This window comes from Paralichthys olivaceus, chromosome 10, assembly GCF_024713975.1.
Source record: "Paralichthys olivaceus isolate ysfri-2021 chromosome 10, ASM2471397v2, whole genome shotgun sequence".
NCBI classification, from domain to species: Eukaryota; Metazoa; Chordata; class Actinopteri; order Pleuronectiformes; family Paralichthyidae; genus Paralichthys; species Paralichthys olivaceus.
The window spans coordinates 23,143,450-23,163,772 of record NC_091102.1 but is presented as its reverse complement, the minus strand read 5'-3'; the positions used below and the strand labels follow the sequence as shown (position 1 = coordinate 23,163,772).

Here is a 20,323-nt window from a genome sequence, read left to right as displayed (position 1 = left end):
ATACATCGAACTTTATGGTGTCACATTTCCAGTGGATTCACAGCTCTGCCTGCGGTCCTGCGCATACACTGTATGTGAAAATGCCCTGCACATAGACTGTATGTGAAAATGTCCTGCACATAGACTGTATGTGAAAATGTCCTGCACATAGACTGTATGTGAAAATGTCCTGCACATAGACTTTATGTGAAAATGTCCTGCACATAGACTGTATGTGAAAATGTCCTGCACATAGACTGTAAAAGGTCCTGCACACCACTAGGCGTCTTATCGTGTTGCATTGACTCGGAGCTACTTTCGCTTTTGATTCAGAACTCAGTCACTACGAGGAACTGCTGCTTTATTCTCTATTTTCTCGAGTGACGACTCTTTAACAGGAACTCAAAGCAGAGAATCGTAATAAAACAGGTAGGTACCACCGTCCTCTGTTAGGTTAAGATTGATTTAACCGGTTTCATTCGATTTTGATTTAACTTAAACGGAGTCTCGTTCTTGTCGGTCAGGTTATGACTCACATGGACAATAACTGGCCCATAAACGACAAGGTAAGAAGTGCTCCAGTATTTGAGGATACTCAGTAATCCAGTCGGTTGCTAACATGATTGTTTGTCACCGTCAGATGGACGGTGGTCTGAAAAATCAGTTCGAGGAGGCCAAGATAGAACTGGAGACATGGAAGGTAGATCCAAGTATAAAACGCCATTTCACCCCCTTATTATTGATAATGAACAAATCATGTGACATAGGACCAGGAGGCTGTGAACTGTTTCTGCTGTCCTGTGAGATAAGGCATAGATCTGCATACACAGGTCATGATAACATCATTACAAGTATAACATGTATAACTTGTTAGTTTCCTGTTCTGCACTGTAACCAGACTGACAGAGAGTCATAGCTCTACTTAACCATTGATTCCTTTAACTCTTAGCTGTAATGCTTTCATCTGCTTCTTTACAGAAACTATTTGGAATGTATCTCTGACTCCAGAGCTGTAGGATTCAGATTTGTCACTATATGACAACAACACCATTTATTATTATTATTATTATTATTATTATTATTGTTGTATTAACCGGCACTGCTATCATTAATAACATCATTATATCTATAAATATCACACATATTATTTTCATTATAACAACCAGTCTGACAAAGCTTAAATATAATTGTTACGCAACTCTTCCTGGTCTATAATTTTTCTCTGGTCCCTCCGATGGCCTGGATCCAAGCAGGTAGTTTTGATTACATTTGCCCAGGTTTAGATATCAGTCTTTGGCATTTGTAAAGCACATGAAAAGAATGTAGACTGTTGCTTTCACAGCATTAAAATGATATCTAATTGTAGTAATCCTCCATCATCATCCATCTTTCTCCATGTCTTCTTACAAACTTCTCAATTGTCAAGCTCTTCTCTCTGTTCCTGTTTTGCCTGTTAAGATTAAAGCAGAGAGAGCTGATGATGTCAAATCCAGGCTCATAATAGAAAAACTGGAAGAAGATGAAGCCAAGGAGAAAGCCAAGACAGAGATGTATGCTTGGATCAAAAAGCAAGAAGAGTGTCAGAAGGACTTCACTCAACACATGAGTGCAGTACAGGTAGAGTTACTATCAAGTGTGTAACATTTACAGAACAGACTGCTGGGAAGAAGGGATGGAATCAAGGAAGTCATTTCTATCGTATTTAATTCTTTCACTTTCACAGGACGAAATCCTGAAGCTTTCTAAACGCAAACAGGATTTGCTGGAAAAATTGAAGAGATGTCAGGCTGAACTGGTGAATAAGAAGACAGAGTCCAACAAACTCAAGCAGAAATTCAAGGTGAAAGTCCTCAGGATAGCCCACCAGCTCGAAATCGACTGCTGTACAACTGAACACCACAAAATGCTTTGACAATATAACAATACTTTGACATATCATAGAAAAAGAACAATATGAACAATATTAATGTGCCGTATTGCTGTTCAGATCTATGTCCAGATTCCCGACACAGAGGTAAGGTTCAGCACTCAGGGCGAAGAGGAGAGTGATGATGTCAGTCAGTCAATCAGAGGAGTGTTCATCATCAGCCAGAGATCAACTGTGCTTCTAGAGGCCGGACAGGCACTTATCACCTTCGAGGAGGAGAAAGGTACACATGACTCGATCTGTTAGTGTGAGAGACTATAACAGGTAGAGTAATTCAGCTTTTCACCAGTGTGTGAATATTAGTAAAACAAAAATAATGGCTTTAATACAAATTTAGGGTAATGTATTCAATATTTCAAACCATATAGCAGCAAACAGCTTTTTCATATGTAAAGATATAGTAGAGTATTAGCAAGGGCATGTGAGTCCCTCCTTGTGAAACCGCGACCTGCAGGCATGCGAAATGAATTCAGGAGCCACACAATAAGAACAGGAGTTATGTCTGAAGGGAGTTCAGATATTTGGTCCGAGGTACTGGTGCTGGTGCTAGTGACAAATATGGTGTGTGTGTGTAATGTTTTATTGATCTTATACTATTTTTAGAAAATACAATTTCTAATTTTTTAACTTTTTTCCACAGTAGTAAATCAAATTACCTGTAAATAAACTTCATGTTCCTTAAGATGTTCATTTCCCAGCTGGAATCCACTGTCAGTGGCAGACACAACTGTGTGGCCCCCTCCTTTGTTGTTCAGTGTGGTAATTCAGCCAGGAGGGGGTGCTGCTGCTGTGAACATGTATCAAAGCATAAAAATGCCTTCGAAGGAACAGACAAACTTGGCCAGTGATCGCATTTGGGATGAGACTTAGTGTCATTTGGCAATGCTGAAAATATACAATAGTGGTACCAAAGCCAGACTTGAACCACACCATATATCACGTACATATACATCACTTACTGTGATCATGTTTTCTCTCCTCCAGTGGCCTCTCAGATCCTGAAGATTGCCAAGTGCTCTGTGTCCTGTGAGGACATGAGTTTGGATGTGAAACCAAAAAGAATAACCATGGATCCTGCTGTAAAGTTTGAGGTACATTCTGATAGAGCAATGTTTTTATTTAGTACTTACTTACTGTTATAAGTAATGCTCACACACACACACACACACACACACACACATGCACTCTGTGTCTGTCTAACTTTGTTTGTGAGTTTGTGTCTGCTCGTCATTGTCCCTCTTCAAAAATGAACTGATAATCACATGGGATATTCACCATCTAGTCCTATATTCTAAAATAGTTATTAATCGATGATGTCGGATCATGAGTTCAGATGGTTCTGGTAACTCTAAACCTGATGTCATGTCTGTGCGCGTCACATTACGCCTCGTGTTGTGTAGCAGGTTTAAACATCTGTCTCGTAAACTCTAGATGGAATCAAACGAACACAAAGTAAACATCAGTCCTGTACATGTCTTAATATCTTGTGATCAGTGATGTTTGTTCTTGAAGTGTAAACTGAGTGCAAGTCAGAGGGGGAGTGAGGAGGAAGCAGACTCCAACAGAGAGTAAAACACATACAGGAGGACCGAACCTTAAATGAGCGTCTGTCCTGGTCCTGAAGCAGCTGTGGTTATAATTATTCAGCAGTGGAAAACCACTTAAACAATGCACATAGCTGAAAACATGATTATGTTCAGTCACTGCATCCATGCAGTGTCGTCCACTTCTGTGCAGGAACCCAAACATTAGCAGGTGAGCTGCTCCTCCTACACTCTGTGCTGTGTGCGTCAACCTAACCTGAAATGGGTGTAACTTAATTCCAGCCACATAATTTGTTGGCGTGGCGCTATTCTCATAATCATAAGATCTGTCATTTTATCGTCCAGACCTGATTGTCCCATAGAGTCGCCGGTTCCATCCCAGTCTCCCCCATTCAGTTTGTGGAAGTGTCCTTGAGCAAGATACTGAACCACAAATTGTCCGTGACAGCTGAGCTGTCAGTGTGTGATTAATGTGTGAATAGTGTTGCACATAGATGCACTGTATGAATGTGTATGTGAATGAGTGAATGGCTAAACTGTGCTGTAAAGCACATGACACCGTTAGCAAAGAAATGCATTGCGTTTAACCCTTGCTACATTATTGAACCATCACACTGGGACAAACGCAGAGAAGCATTTTTTACACAAAGAAAGAAATAAAGTTATGTACAAAGTTTGCCCAATTTACAAGAAGGCTCAAATAATTAAGAATTGATCAGATAGACAACGGTTCTCAGATTAATAATGTTTCTCTTGACTCAACAACTCTTATAAGTGCACGATTTTAAAGGGAGTATGGTGATATTGCACAACACAAACATCTGCTGCTTGAACGAGAGCAAAAACATGTCATTGGCATCACAGCAATACTTAAAGCAGTGGTAATGTATGTCCCTGTATGTCTTTGATCATCTGTTTCAGTGTTATTGCATATTGTAGTGTATCCATTCTGTCGGTATAATGTTTAATTGATCATATACTATTTTTAGAAAGGTATATTTTAGAAAGGGATTCTGACCTTTTAAATAACTATTTAACTTTTTTTTAATAGCATACTGTAAATATGGTTTGTTAACAATGTACTGCGAGTACTTGTGCTAACTCCCCTGTACTGTGTGTGCTGTCATCAATGTAGGTCCACCTCGATGTCTCTAGAAAGGCGCTCAAGGTTTTAAACATCCCCTCTTCCATGCCAGAGGAGAGAATGAAGGACCGACTGGAGATAAGTTTCTCCAGGCCCAGCAGAGGAGGAGGAGAGGTGGAGGGAGTGGAGTACGATAAGAACACCGGGACAGGACTCATCACCTTTCTCCACCCTGGAGGTACAGCTCTCTTATCCAACCTTTCTAAGACAATAGACACCTGCAGTGCAACTAAGGGTGGAACTGGACATAGAGTGGATGTCTTGCTCACAGCATTCACTCCTGAAGGCCTCTTTTCACCCTCTGTTCGAAACACTACGTTTTAGCTTTTGGCCTGCCTTTCAAAAAGGCTAGTTTGCTCTGATTGGTTAGCTGGCCCACTTAGAGTGTGTGTCAAAAATATCATCTCCCCTATCCAAAGTACGGGTACGGGTCTCAAATTCCGGGGGATAACTTTAGCGAAGGACCGGATGTGCTGTCGGCTCGTGGTCAACTGGAATGGGTAAGACTGGGATTTGACTGCTGTCCCTCTGGTTAGAGAACGACCCACTCTACACCCGGAGCCACAGCCTCCCCATCCCTACCGATACAAACATTCCATGCTTTTATCAGAATCAAACCCTGCTGAGCATCAGAGTGGTGTGTGTGTACTCATTTTTGTTATCTCTCTCTCTGTGAATTAGGACCTCACTGGGACTAGGGGTAAAATGTTAATTGTGATTTATTTAAGGTTTGGGATTAGGTTGTGATTAGTCAACAATGAATAGAAGTCAATACAAAGTCCCATTAAGGCTAGCTGCTCAAACCTTTGTGTTTGTGTGTATTTGTGTGTGTTTGTGTGTGTGTGTGTGTGTGTGTGTGCACAGTTGCTGAGGTCCTGGCCCTAAGAGGGAACTACCCAGTGGACCTGGATTCTGAAATTGATATGGAGGTTGAACCTGTATACCAACACCAGCTGCATAAGTTTCAGGTAAGAAACAGCACTGAGCCTTGTTACTGTCACCTGCATTCCTCCTGCAGAGAAGAATTTTCTGGTGGTTTTCTGCTCAGATGCTAGTGTGTTTCATTTCATTTTTTTAAATGTTCTTTACCCTAGAATGGGCCCTTTATATATAACTACTTCATATTTAAATATGGAGCAGGCCCTCTCTACTATGTACCTGTCACATACTGTATTTTTCCACTATTAAACTACCAAAAGTGGATTTGAACAGATAATAAATTAACCTGCTCTGTGTGCTTTAAGCCAAGTTCACACTCCACTACTTTCAAAGTCAGCGGAGTGTGATCATTGATCAAACATCAGTCAGCTTTTGTCAGCTTGACATGACATCAGTAATAATACTCAACAAAAATCTGAGGAAGCTGTGGATCAAAAACTGATGGCAAAGCTGGTGTTTGTGCTTCCTGACAGACCTTCTGTGGCTCTCCGAAACGAACAATCCTCGTGGATGACATCAAAAACATAATGGACGAGGGGGACATTCAAGACAGTCTAGAGATCCACTTCCAGAGGGCCAGTAACTGTGGTGGTGAGATACAGAGCATCAAGTATCTATCCGAAGGGAAGGCTCTGCAGGCTTTTTTCTGTGAAGATGCTGGGAAGAGAGATGACTAATATTTAACCAGCCAGGGGCCAAACCTAGAGAAAGCTACAAAATGTAAAAACAGTCTCCCAATGATTGTTAGAAACAGACATTATTATGATTAATGCCCAAACGGAAGAAAATAATTTTGTAAAATGTGGTTTAATCTGAGAGTCAAATGAAAATATGCAGTGATTTAATCTCTCTGAGTTAAAAAAAGAGTAACAGTGGCCATCAGCACTTGACTGTGACCTATAACATGTTCCTCATAGTCCCACAGTTCTGTCCTGACACAGTAAATAAGGAGAGTAATGACTGATGTCTACTTTTAAAATTATGTAAAATGTGTTATCACATATTTCATTCTAAAATTGTGTGTTTGCTCACAAATACAAGGTTTGAAGAGGAATGACTCTTTTGCAGTTAATCAAGTCTGGTCTCAGAAGACTGCTTACAGATGGCTGCTTGTCCTCTAATGTATTACCATGCTTAAGTGGGAAAAAAGTGCAGCCCTTGCACTATTCTGTTCTAATACAGTGCTGTTGTAACTCAGCCTTCATCTAACTTGGTGTTGTTTTCACAGACCTGTTTTCTGTCTGAATTTCTGATAACAGGTTTAAAATTGTCACTATGCTTTTCTCTTCTTCACTGTGCTTATTAAAAGTTCTGAATCAATCACAGAAATGTTTTTTTAATGAGTCATTTAGTACCTGTATGTACAGTGTTAAGTTAAATAAACATAGCTCTGTATATAGTCTAAGTGATCATGGTTATGAATTTTACAGGACTGTAGACCAGAACTTCAGCAAAAATCATTTATGATCATATGGTAGAAATGACATCATGGTGATGTCACTATTTAGTCAATAAATTATGTCATATACTGTAGAAATGCATTCAGATTATCGACACGATTTAAGATTAACCAATCATTCATCATATGGTATAAATTACGTCACGATGATGTGATCACAAAATGTCACAGTAACAATATTGGAGCATTGCCTGATTGGGAATCAAATATAAAATGAAAGCTGAAGGTGCTGAATTGGCAGTGGTGTGGCAATACAGTAAGTCTGAGGGCATTGAGGTTTTGCAGGGAAGGTTATGGAATCATTTCATTTGACTACAGTGTTAATGCAGGGTCGATTGTTACTTCAGTTGTTGTCAGGATATATTTCATTGAGCAAAATCATGAAAAAATGTTTAATAAACTAAACGTATCTTGCATAACAAAACATTTTGAACAAAGATTGGTCACAAGGAATATTACATATCATACATCACATGCAAGACTTTGATAACATCAAAGAAAGTATCCTCTCAACATTCTGCCTCACCTTCCTGGCTCTCAAAACTCAGAGGAATCCTCCTAGCATTTGTCGTTTGGCTCTCGACCAATATTACAAAGGTACAAAAATAACAAGAGAAGATACCATGTCAAGCTTCATATAATAAAGCTGATTTCAGAAGAAGTAGTATTTGTATCCTCATGGCTGACAGTACACTCTGCTGTTCCTTTATGTGATGCTGTGTGGAATCACCCTAACTCACTGCTTGCTCATGTGGTTTCCACTCCAGTAATTATCCTGGAGCAGGCTGAACAGGTTATACACCACAACAAAAAGGTAAGAACGAGTGCCAACAAAACAGTCAAAGATATCCAAAGTATTCATTGTCCCCCTGGTTGGTCTTTCAGTCTGTAATCCTTTAGTTTCCAGTGCAGAATCATCAAAATCATTTGGTATTTCTTCATGAAACTTCACATTTTCGTATCAGGTAGTAAAATGGTGGCTTTTGATAGTTTGGGTTTACCAGGGGACCATCTCCTGATCACCTACTTTTCCAAGAACGAAAGATTCGAAGATCCCAAATAAGTGCCACTTCACCTCTAACCGGTGTTGCGATCATCTGGATCTAGATCTGGGAAAACTGTCTTTATATCTGCTGAGTACACCTAGGTCACATAATAGTGTGGGCAAAATTCTGATAATGGCAACACTTATCTGGTGTAAATAGTTGGAGGAGCATAGAGAGTGTGACACTCCTATACACATTCAGGTGAACCTCCTAATGAACTAATGTATGCACATGTTGAGCGAGCCTGGTTGATTAGGATTTGGATCAATGTCACTAGAGGAGAAACTAGAAACTGTCCTCAGCTACAGGACTCGAGAGCTCATTGAATGGTTGGACAAGTATCAAAATAATGTCAATCTGAATATGCTGAAAACCTACAGCAGACATGTCAGACCAATCTTTTAATGAAGGAATACTTGGACGGGAGTACTTGGAAGAATCATGGAAGAGTGCTGTTCATCCTTCACTGTGACGAGGAACGCTGAGGATGTTTTAGTGGACACACATTTGTAAGACACTTAGTGTTGTCTCCACTTAATGTTCAAATGACATCTTGAACCACAGAGACTGTAGGACTGACCCTCCACATGCTCTGTCCATGGCAGTGTCTGTATCAGTATTTGTGTTTACATAACAGCACAGCTCTTAGCTTTGGTCTGCTGATAATGTGTTGATGCTACAGGGGAAATGTCTCCTCCGCTGTGAGACATCCTCTTAGTGGCTCTGGAGGACTTCCTCCTCTTGGTGTTCTTGTTGTTCTTGTTGACACACGCCAGGGTTGCCACATGGAAGATGTCCTTGACGCTGTTGTCAGACTGCAGTGAGGAACACTCCAGGTAGGGGGTGCTCAGCTGCTTGGCTGTGTTGGAGCCCTGGGACAGGAAACACCAAAAGGATTAAGAGTGTGTCGAAATAATGCTCCACATTCCTAAAACTTAGTAAAGTCTTTATACTGAGGATTTCAGCCAACACAAATAGTAAACAAATGGATGGTGGAGGTTTTGTTCTATCTGAAGTCAGGCAGAGGAACTGTTCAAGCTCTCAATGACTTGAATATAGACAGGGACCCCTGGATTTGTCCATGGACACAATGACTCAACACAATTGATGAGCTAACGAATTTACAGGTTATGTTATCTTTTCAAATGTGACTGTTACTCCCCTTTTCAGACTACCTTTTCATGCCAGTTTCATATACTACTGCATGATTCTGCTTATATCTGAGTTGCAAGTAATTCTGGGCCAAAACCCCACCTACTTGAGACAGACTACTTGACTTGTATCTGTTATCGTGATGTCCCTGCACTGTGTAATGCAGTGGACATCTGTCCCGAAAGTGTCATGCCTGTAACTTTCATTGTCTGTTGTTCCTTCACTCCTGCATTTTATCACGTAGCTCAGTCAGTGATGATGTTGTCCTGGCCTACATTATATTCCCAATATTCTGGCAGTAAACAGAGGGATCTTGACAACATCAACAAAACACACCGATGTTTTATTGATTGTGTGATGGAAATATTCCTACACACTCCAAAATTTGACACGTCGACACAAACACATTTTTGTCAAAAGGTTCCACGAAATCGTACTGTTAGTTAAAATCAAAAATAAATGTAACTTATTGAACTTAAGAGCAACACAATGATTGTTAATTGGGCCAAATCAAAAAAATACTTTGGATCAACAATCCATGTTTAAGCATGCCTAAATTACGCCATGGACTTAAAGATTATAACAGGTTACATGTTTTACATTTGATTCTTTAACGTATATCTAATCAATAGAAGCTAACTAATATAATTAAGTTCATTTATTCAAAAAATGTGGTTTTCATCCAGTTTATTTATATCTATTAGTTTGACATGATTCTAGTTTGTCAACAGATTCCACACAAATTAATTTCGTACACCTAACATATTTCTGTCTATTCTTTTATTCACCAGTGCAGCAACAGCGTTTAGTTGCAACCCTAAATATAATGAACCATACTTAAAGTTTGCTACATTATAGAGCAGTAGAGTCCAACAGTTGTAAGCTGCTTGATTCACATATAAATCCAACAAAACATCCCTTCTTTTATTAACATTGTCGGACAAAACAGGTTTGCATTTTTACTTCCACCACAAAGCATAACTTTCCTTGGAAGATCGTGATCAAATTCAATGAATGTTTCTGTTCGTTCTCTATTTGTTTTCGAAGAAATGCGTCTTGCATCAAGTATTTTCCCTCCTTTTAGATCTGTTTGAATATCTTCCATTAAGACAGACAGTGGTACTGTAGATATAACCCCCATTTGTCTAGCAGCTGAGCCATGGACTTTAACATTTTTACCATCCATACTATTAACTTTTAATAAAGCATCTTGTTGTACTTCTCTGCATGATTCGTCATCCCTTGATCATCACTAGCTTCTTTCTTCTTTCTTTTGAAAGCCACTTTCTGCTACTCCATGCCCCCATGATCTCAACCTTCATCCTCACTTCACTAAATCATGCTTATTACATTCATAACACAGCTATTTGAAGTCCACTTCCACTTCCACCCTCCTAAACTCTCCCAAACACTCACTTTTAAAGCAGGGCTGTTTTTTGAATGCCCCATGTGGATATGTAGTTTAGTCGTCATCTTTAGGGTTTTATGACAGCTTTTATTTCATACAGTTAATGAAAGAAATTACTTGACTTAATTAGAAAAAAAAACATCCTAACCTCACAAATATATGCATTTTAAGTTAACTGAATATAAAAAATAAGTGAACAAACCACCTTGTTGACTTTTTGGAGTGTAATAGGTTAAACACATGCTAAGTAGAGCTGTGTCATGTGTCTATTGTGTGTAAGTGTGGAAGATATTCACCCACCTGGTCGTATGATACTGGAGTGTGTCTGCTGTGAGACCTGGTGAAGAGGTCTGTTCTGAGGTCTGACTTACAGCCTACCAGCAGCATCTTGGTGTTAGGGCAGAACTCCTCAATCTCTCCTCTCCACTGGACAGAGCGCACAAAGACCAAGAGAGGATAGATAATCATGTTACCATGATGGACAAGTGACTTTGGTGTGATTAGTTAGTAAATACAACATCAGGTAAAATAGGAGTCATCAGGAGATAAAATACCCAAAAACATACAGATCAGTCACTTGAAGTGTCATTATTTCCCACACATGAAAATCTAATTTGATTGGCTGAATAAAGTACACAGACAACTCTTGATTAAGATGTGGGGGAAAGTTTGGTGGTCAGAGAGGATATTTATTCAAAGAACCCCAAATATGAAAAAGCGCTACTTCACTGTCCAATGAACATAACTGTTAAGTCTCATGAAAAACATCCAGAAGGACAAACATACTGATCCCTGTATCCCCTGCATTATATGGCAGGGGATACAATTGCATGTAAATCTATTTCTATATATGGAGTAAAAACAGACCCAGTATGGATCCCTACAAGATCCAACATTAGACAGCAGGGGGGGGGGGGATCTTACACTCACCTTCTTAAGCACGTTGTCTAATGTCTCTGGTCTGCTGATGTCAAAGCAGATGAGGACTGCGTCAGCATCCGGGTAGGATAGGGGACGTACGTTGTCATAGTAAGAAGAACCTTTGATGACAGAAATATTCACACGTCAGTTTTCCATTATAAAAGGCAATGATAAAATGTGTTATATATAATTCAGAGCTTCATTCAAAAGCTCAGTACTGCTCATTTACTGAGTGTTGCTGTTGTCCTGATATTTATCGCTTTGTTATTTTTATTTTTATTATGCCTACTATTATTATTATTATTACAGTGATACCATTGGTATTTAGCTTTATTTCAGAATCAAAGGCCCATAAGTAAAACACTAAACTATTGATTTATCATTATTTTTGCTTTCATGTCTCATTATTTTTACTATATTATATCATTAAGTAAGTAAATTAGCACCACTTTATGATAATTGTTATTATTAATAATAATAATAATAATAGGAAGAAGAAGAAGAATCATTTAAAAAAGTAAGTGCTTTGTTCTCCTGGTAGAGTTGTCATAAGATTCACCTATTTTTAGGTGTCACGTTTTTATTTACTTGCAGTTCACCCTCTCCTTTCAGATTTCAGTCACCATTGGTCTCCAAATGGAAGACTGAAAAATGGAAATGGCCAACAAACAAAATATCAGTCCTGCAGGGAAAAGCAGAGCTCTTTGCTCAACAGTGCCACAATATGTTTTTCACACCAAAACATGGCTAGAATTACAGCAGCGTACATTCCAACAGAGGATCCAAGCACTCCACCCTTCTGGGCATCTTTTAAACAAAACCAGAGTGTATTACTTCATTTATGAATCTACAGCCCTGTGTCCTGAATGCCATCTCTAGCAAAGTAGTGAATGGATACCTAAAGCTGGAATTTCATAGGATCGTGTAGCATATACGACTCATTCTGGAAGCCTGTATGGTCATTCACACAAAGACTTCAGCATTTACATAAACAACGACTTACCTTACACTCACACCCTCTAACCTCCACACACACACACACACACACACACACACACACACACACACACACACACACCTTTGTATTTAATGATAAAATACTTCATAAGTTCTGCAGAGTATGGAGTTTCTGTTTTTCGCCTTTCTGAAATGAGCTTTTTCTAAACAAAGGATGAAGAAGTAATCTGCTATAATATCTTAGTTCTAAAGCATTCTGTAAAACAGCTGTGGTGAAAATTGAGCTGAACTTTTGTTTGACAAAATAATGGATATCCATTCTCAGACTTGACTCAATGTTTTGTTCACTTATGTACAGACCCAGAGGGATTGCATAGAGGTGCAATGAAAGACAGAAAGCCACTTCACACACAGGAACTTGAGACTTGAATCTCTGGTATAACATATTCTCATCATAGTTTGTATTGTATTAATAGCAGATTTTCAACAGTGGTGATGCTGTTTGTGAGATATAAACTTTATAAATAAGATCCTTTAGTTCTAATTATTCTACAACTTTTACAGTATATCTTGACTCAAATAGTCAATCATCATCACTAAAACACCCAGTTCAACTCAAACCTTCCCCATCTCAGATGCATCAGGCACACCCTGGCAACTACATGATGTCATTATGTGAAATGTTAGAAAACTAAATACTTGAATATTTTGGCCTTGCAGTATTAAAACGTAGTCACACTTAAGTTATCTCGTTCCCACGGTTTACAGCATTTCGACTACAGTTTTACTTACAAAATTTGTATAGTTTCTGTGAGTCGAAACATTTTTCATTTAGTTTTGTGCAGATTGAACAGCATCAACATCATAAACCCTAGAAAGTTTTTTTAAAAAATGGTTATGCATGTTTTATGAATCATAAATTTAAAATTTAAAATATCCACACAAAAATAGGACTGGTCTATATCATGAAATTCAGCTCAATTCAGGGAATGTATCCTTTGTATGCATGGCCCCCAGCCGACTTTGGCTTGGACCCTACAAATCTCCTTCAAAGCAGTAAGTTACTTTCATATATCAAAAGCACAAGGCTCAATAGCTTCAATCAGTCGGCTGTAGGATGATATCAGTGTACAAAAACACTGTGAAATGTTTCTGACATTTCTGTAGACAAGAGGAGGAAAAATAAAATGAAGAAGACAGGACAGGACTCCCTAAAAAGGAGTAGCCTGCAGAGGAGCTCGCTCTCATATGGTACTCGTAAGTGACTAAGGGTCAAGCTCAAGTTAAGGCTAATTAAATCAGTTGCAGTATTTCATTTATATACTAGTTTAGAACATCGACTCTGCTCATGCATCTGCTCATGTCTTCCAGTGTCTTCCAGTGTCTAACTGTGTCAGGCTCTTTTACTAGTTTATATTTGTGCAGAATGTCTGTTCATAGCGGTGAAAGTAAAGAGAGTAAAGAGAGAAGTTTGCAGAATGAGCTGTAAGGACTGAGGACATGGATCATAGTTATAATGAGAGAACAATGCAATGCTGGACAGTCTGAACACACAACATTTCTGTGTCAGCTAACCAGGATTTGTCCAGGTGGACTGTCTAAATGAGACCACGTGTGTGTGCTTGCACGTGTTCTGGGACTGGGCTCATATATCAATATCAACGTTGGTTGATGCATGTACACATTCCTGAGTAATCCTCACATTCAAAAGTAGTGTGTATATTATCAGTAAGTATAAGTAATCAACTCCGAGCGAACCTATGGTTGGCCACTGGCTGAGTGCCATCTCCTCATGAGCACCAGTGTCTGACATGCATCAACAAACAACTGTCCTCAGTTCTCTTAAACACTTTTCCCACACTGTTGCAGACACCCTGACTGTTAATCACTTTCTTTTTTCCTCAAACTTCACATCTTTTAGAGCTATTTTCTTATGTTAAGCAAGCAAAATGCCTCTGCCATCCTTCAGGAGTTGTGGTATGAAGGTTTTTCCATGGGAACCTTGTGAGAGAGAGCAGATGCTGAATCTTAATACAGATTTCCAGGGGAACAAATAAAGGAGTACATTTTCTAGTACTATTTGACAAATGTGTATTATTTAAGTATTGATTTATTTAATAATATTTACGCTTTACTTTTTGTTCCCTTTTTCTTAAATGAAGAAACATTTATAATTTGACCTCTGCTTGGGTGCCCTCCCAAGCCATTAAACCTTTAAAATGTATTTCTACATCCTAATACAGGATGTTGCTTTATTTCTGTTGCTTTATTATTCTCAGAGTTGTTTACCCTACAATTTTGATGCACCTTCTTCTCAATGTCAGCTCAATAGTACTTCCAGACTCGCCATAATGGACATCTCTACATTACATCTCTACAGCAACAGGTCGCTAACCAGCTTATCAGTTCGCTTCTGGGGGAATGACCTAACAACCACAGGTTGAGGTACAGTTGTTTTTCTTCCATATTGGTTCTTTAACGCAGCTAACTCTAGTCAGAACACTTCCAATTCCTATGGGAACAACTCAGAAAAGATTATTAACATATTATGGTTGAAAACGACTGCACAATGGTGATTCAGTTCTTCAGTCCATCTCCAGCCTTTGAAACAGGGGAGCGGGAATCACAAGCTGAGCTCTCAGACTGAGGGGTGGGTGGACAGCCTGTTGTGAAGCAGGGGTGAGGGGTAAGCTGTAATTTATCCAACACAACTGAGTTCCACTGAAAGACTATGACGCCGTCTGTCTGGAATGTAGGCGAAGTGCTGGATAGAAGCTAAGAGTCAGATTTCACTGGAGCCAACATATGTAATGTTCCCACCAGGCCACTCCCTCATCATGCACTCACACCTATCCAGCGCCAGGGAACCATTGCTGCCGTTAAAATGAAGAAGTGCACTACAAAGAATATTTGATACAAGGAATCATAAAAACTACTCAATCCTATCATGAGATGTGTTCTTTTCAGGAAGTGAAAACTCAGTCCAGCAGTCCGCGACCTGGAGGGAATCGTCTCTATTAGACATGCTGGGAGGGGAGCAGGCTGAACCCTACACCCTTAAGTCCCTATGAAAACATTAAACAATGTGTTCCATACTGGACATCAGTGTAGATATGATTTCTGTGTAATGTTTTGTGTGGCCTTTTGAGTTTGTTGTGCTCTTTATGCTCTCTGTCACCATTTGCCAATATGTATCCTCTGAATGATGATTCTGATGTAGAGCAGACTCATGATTTGTCCAAATATGAGGGGAGTTAATGTTGCTGTTACTGAAAAAACTCTTGTTTTAGAGTTGGTACAGAAACTCGGGTGTAGTATTCATACAAATATTGGAGATTTTGTTTGACAAATCTTTTCCTATTGAAACCCTGATAATGTGAGTTTTTCCCAACAATACTGGCTGCAAACCTTGACTGCAGTCATTCCTACGCAAATGTTGTGACTAGGTGATGTCTTTGCATTTTCTTGTCTCTATACTCAGGCTGTGAACAAATGTACGCCAGCCACCACAAAGCTGGGTGAAGCAGGTTGCAGTGGACTTAATGTCTCTTCATTTTCAGTGCTTTCAATCAGGCTGCTACAGGTCCCGCAGTTTTCAGCACGATCAGCAGTTACACTCTTAGTCGTTATCTTAGTCAAGCTCCCAGGTTCAGCTCTAAAATAGGTTATTGGACCACCTAGCATCATTTTGTGATACATCTTTATTACAAAAGGTCTTGTCTTGGGTCTACAAAATGTTGTCAAATCTTATAAATAATATAACATTTCAAATGGTTTGATTGAATGAAGTAGTTCACTGTTTAAAGAACTGTCAGAAATGCTCCTTTAACCTCTGAGCCCCATTTACTCTTCAGTAAACCTTTTTCAAGAGCATCAGCACACTTACAAGAACTTACAGAACAGCAGCATTGCTAGAGATCCAATCTTTAGAGAACGTGTTCAGATACCAAGAGAACTTGGTTTCTGAACACAAGAACAAGCCAATGCTAAATCAGCAAATCTTTTGTTATTACAGTTCCCACATGAACTGATCATATTTGAACATTTCAGAGCCAAACTCCACCCAGTGCATAATTTTGAAAAATGCTCCAAAAAAAATGGTTGCTCACTCTTACACTACAGACTTTTCCCCACCAGCATCCCCCTGAAGTAGGCATTAGTGTTGTGGAGGACGGCTTCACTTATGCCTGAAGCTGGAGCTCTCTGGGCCGAGGCAATGCAAGTGCATGAGAGGATGGCGGCAGAGTGGTGTAACGTAACTTTAGTTAGAAGTCTAATGTTAGCTGTTGTAAAGCTATAAAATGACTATGAATATTTTTGTAGCTATTCCAAAAAAAGGCCATTTTCCAAGGTGTCCCTAAGAGCATTTGTGTTGTAGGGAGGTGCCAAGGGTAATACAATTCGGGAATAAGACTAGACCACAGTTTGTCTATAAACGCCATTTCCTCAGTCAGAAAATTAACCTAACCACATAAAGGGCGTTAACTTTAATATACATTTCATTATACCCAAACACTTGACGCTATGTCAGCATAGTCTGTTTAAAATACTGGCTGGTGTTATGAGTTATGTTCAACCCATGAAATGCTGAATTTGTATAACCTTGGTAAGAAATGTGATTTTGAAACCACCATTAATGTGTTTCATCACAGTAATATCATTTAGTTTACAGTTGAAAAACAGATGTGAGTGTGCAGCATCTCTTTGAAAAAGCCAGTGTTAAGAATCCACAACCTAAACCTCAGCAGAACCATTATGTTGAGTGTTTGCTTGTTTGTCTTTGAGTCAGAAACGGAGAAGTCCCTACATAATTGTAGTTGATGATGCAACAATGTGTATTCAGAGTGTGCTCTCAAAATAAAGACTATAATCCAAGATAAATAAGATATGGAATTAGAAGACAGCGATTGTGTTATAAGACGTGACGCTGTCAGGTGAAGCTAAACCAGAAGATGTACAATATGAGATTTAGGCCTGTTTTACACAGTTAATATTAAGACAAGTAAGAGAAATATAACAGTATATAATATATCAATGTCCACTTTTAATTTGTCCTTTAGTAATTCCCATCTAAATTAACTCAATATATTTATACTAAAGCAATTCATTAAACTAAGGGTAGGCCTGAATATCACTTTATAGTAAATATAATCAGGCTCCTTATAATACTGTAAGCTAAGAAGGAAAGGCTGTTGAACAAAGACAGTTTATCAGCATGTCCCTGCTCTCTGAATATGTCAAATGTAATAAAGCAAGAAAAAATATATAGTCTATTCAAGGTGCTTTTTATATATGATTCAAAATTAATATATATTATTCACCTTCATTTCTTCCTATGATGTTGAGTAAAAACACACTTAATAAGTCATATCATTCATATATATATGCAAATTCAACAATAAGCTGTATTTATTTACTTAGTAGGTTAGTAAATGAACATCCTAACAGATTTATACACTAAAGTAAATCCACCCGATACTGAGGTTAAGCGTGGGCTTATTGTGCTCGGTGTGGGGGGAGCGCTCACCTGAGGTGTCCCACAGCCGGAGCTCCACTCGCTGCATGTCCAGGTCGAAGCTGGCCGAGTAGTTTTCAAACACCGTGGGCACGTAGCACTGCGGAGGACAGAGACGGACAGAGAGCCAGAGTCAGGGGACAGTTCGTCATCAGAGGGACACGGGCAGGGACTCATCTTACCTCAGGGAAACTGTCTTTGGCGAACACGTTCAACAGCGCGCTTTTCCCGCACTGACTGTCCCCCACAACCACGAGTTTACACTGGACGGTGGAGTCCGAGTCCATCCTGGCCACAGAGAGAGAAGACAAGTCCCGCTTATGTCCGAGGAAAGAAGTCCGTCCACTGTGAGACTTGCAGTGGGTGGTGTTTGTCTCTCTGCTCCGGGACACTCACGATCCTCCTGTTTCCAACTGCGGAGGGCGGGGCTCCACCGTGGGAATCCCGTCAGGGGTTAGAAGCCTGTGACGGGAATTCTCTCACTTTGCAGGGAAGGACCTTTTTAGGGCCCCAAGCACAACTTCAATCCTCAACTCCATAACAAGGAAACGGATAGATGAAGATCAAGAGACGTGCGATGATTCGATCCATGTGGATTACAGGCAGACCACAATGAACGTCACAGCTAAAGCAGCTAATGTGTTTCTTAAGGTCAGTAGTGACTGTACACGTCATGACAGGGACATTGCTGCGGTTTCATGTGGGGACATTCCCAACCCCTTCCTCCACAGTGGACAGGCTGCAGCAACAGCCCATAATTCTGCACAGATGGCTGTCAACTGCACCATAGTTTGAGGATGTCTGCAGGATCCCTCACAACAGCTTTCCATCAGCTACAATAAGGGGCATTGCAGCACGGTGGGTAGGCAAAGTAGGCTATTGCCTGGAGCCACGAGCTGAGAGGGTAGGGGAGAATACCTCATTACTTCAGTCCAAAGCACTTACACTTTTGGTTGTATGTAGTCCCTTGAAACACCGTCGGTTCCTGTGCTCTGCTGGAGGGTTGACCAGTATTCTCTCATGATGATCCCACATGGCCGATCTGATGTGCAGTTGGTTGAATGGAGGACCGAAACTGCCAAATGCTGAAATAAATACTTCAACACATGAATAAAGCAACATACAGTTTGGTATTTAAGTAGTCTATTTGTGTATATTTACATTTATTTCTACATTTTGTATTTATTGCTAGAGGTATTCATTTCAACATTTACTTATTTCAGTAGGAGTAGTTTAATTGGTTAACTCTGTCGAAAGTTGGATTGGTCACAGCTGCGGTTGAGGGTGTTGTCATTCAAGATGTGATACGGGGTCACCGTTTCTCCTATTGGTTGCTCTACATCAGAGTGAACAGATCAACTCCTTTCTCATCAAATTGATCGACAAATCTACAAGCTAAAAAACTTTCCACAAGTTCTGCAGGCAGGAGATGAGAAATGTGCTTCACTGTCCCTGAATTGTACTGGTACACAGAACAACATACACACACATACACGCGCTCACACACGTACACACACACACACACACACACACACACACACGTGGGGAGCAAGCAGTAATGATAACAATATGATGATAATTTCACTGCAATGGAAAGCAAATAAAGTGCTTTATTAACCAACTCTTAAACAATGTTTAATGTTTAATCCTTGTCTATATATATATATGCTTATATATATATATATATAGACATAGATATGTAAATACACGTAGAAATACATAAAGAGCCTTTTACCTCACCAAATAAATATATATTTTATCTTTCTTCTGTAGAAATACTTATGTATTTATTTATGTATGTGTCATAGAGTCATTTACCTATTATTCATTTTTTATTTTGGCTCAATAGGTCTGGACAGGACTAAACACTTTCTTACTCATTGCTTTATTATCTTTTAAGATCTGTTTTCTGATCCTGTTCCCCTATCTACAAGTCAAATAACTTAGGTGGTGAGATTTCATTTTTCTGGTGGGCGTAGCTTGCTGGTATGGAGAGCCTGCTGCTACTGTATGTGCAGGGGTATCATACTGGGTCTGAAGGTTAATAAGCTCTTGGACTAAGTGAAATAAAGACAAGAGAGAGTCATACATCAAAGAAAAACAAGCACATGTACAACGTCAGAGGGCAAACGAAAATCATGATGGTTTTAGTTTGAGTCCTCCACTGCAGCACTTCATGCAGTGGGCCAGTCAAACAACTGCGAAGACACTGGGAAAATGAATGAAAACGGACACATGATGTGAGGGCACCAAGCCAGTGATTCACTTCATGTTGTCACAGTACATCTCCATCACTTCTGATTTCCCTCTAATCATGGACTCTTTTGTCACA

At 39.5% G+C, this 20,323-nt stretch overlaps 2 protein-coding genes across 2 annotated transcripts; one reads left to right on the top strand and one right to left on the bottom strand.

The window, feature by feature from the left end:
* Positions 1-198: 198 nt before the first annotated feature.
* Positions 199-6,862, top strand: nmi (N-myc (and STAT) interactor). Its single transcript, XM_020099645.2, has 10 exons — positions 199-408; positions 504-545; positions 620-679; positions 1,438-1,596; positions 1,703-1,819; positions 1,967-2,129; positions 2,891-2,997; positions 4,586-4,772; positions 5,459-5,562; positions 6,007-6,862. Exons 2-10 carry the CDS (start codon positions 507-509, stop codon positions 6,208-6,210), a joined length of 1,140 nt encoding a protein of 379 aa, XP_019955204.1. The 5' UTR covers positions 199-408; positions 504-506; the 3' UTR covers positions 6,211-6,862.
* A 508-nt stretch (positions 6,863-7,370) lies between these two features.
* Positions 7,371-18,411, bottom strand: LOC109637419 (rho-related GTP-binding protein RhoE-like). The gene is made up of 5 exons (XM_020099760.2): positions 18,174-18,411; positions 18,004-18,091; positions 11,529-11,638; positions 10,899-11,024; positions 7,371-8,910 (listed from the first exon to the last, which is right to left on the bottom strand). Exons 1-5 carry the CDS (start codon positions 18,276-18,278, stop codon positions 8,665-8,667), a joined length of 675 nt encoding a protein of 224 aa, XP_019955319.1. The 5' UTR covers positions 18,279-18,411; the 3' UTR covers positions 7,371-8,664.
* Between the last annotated feature and the right edge of the window lie 1,912 nt (positions 18,412-20,323).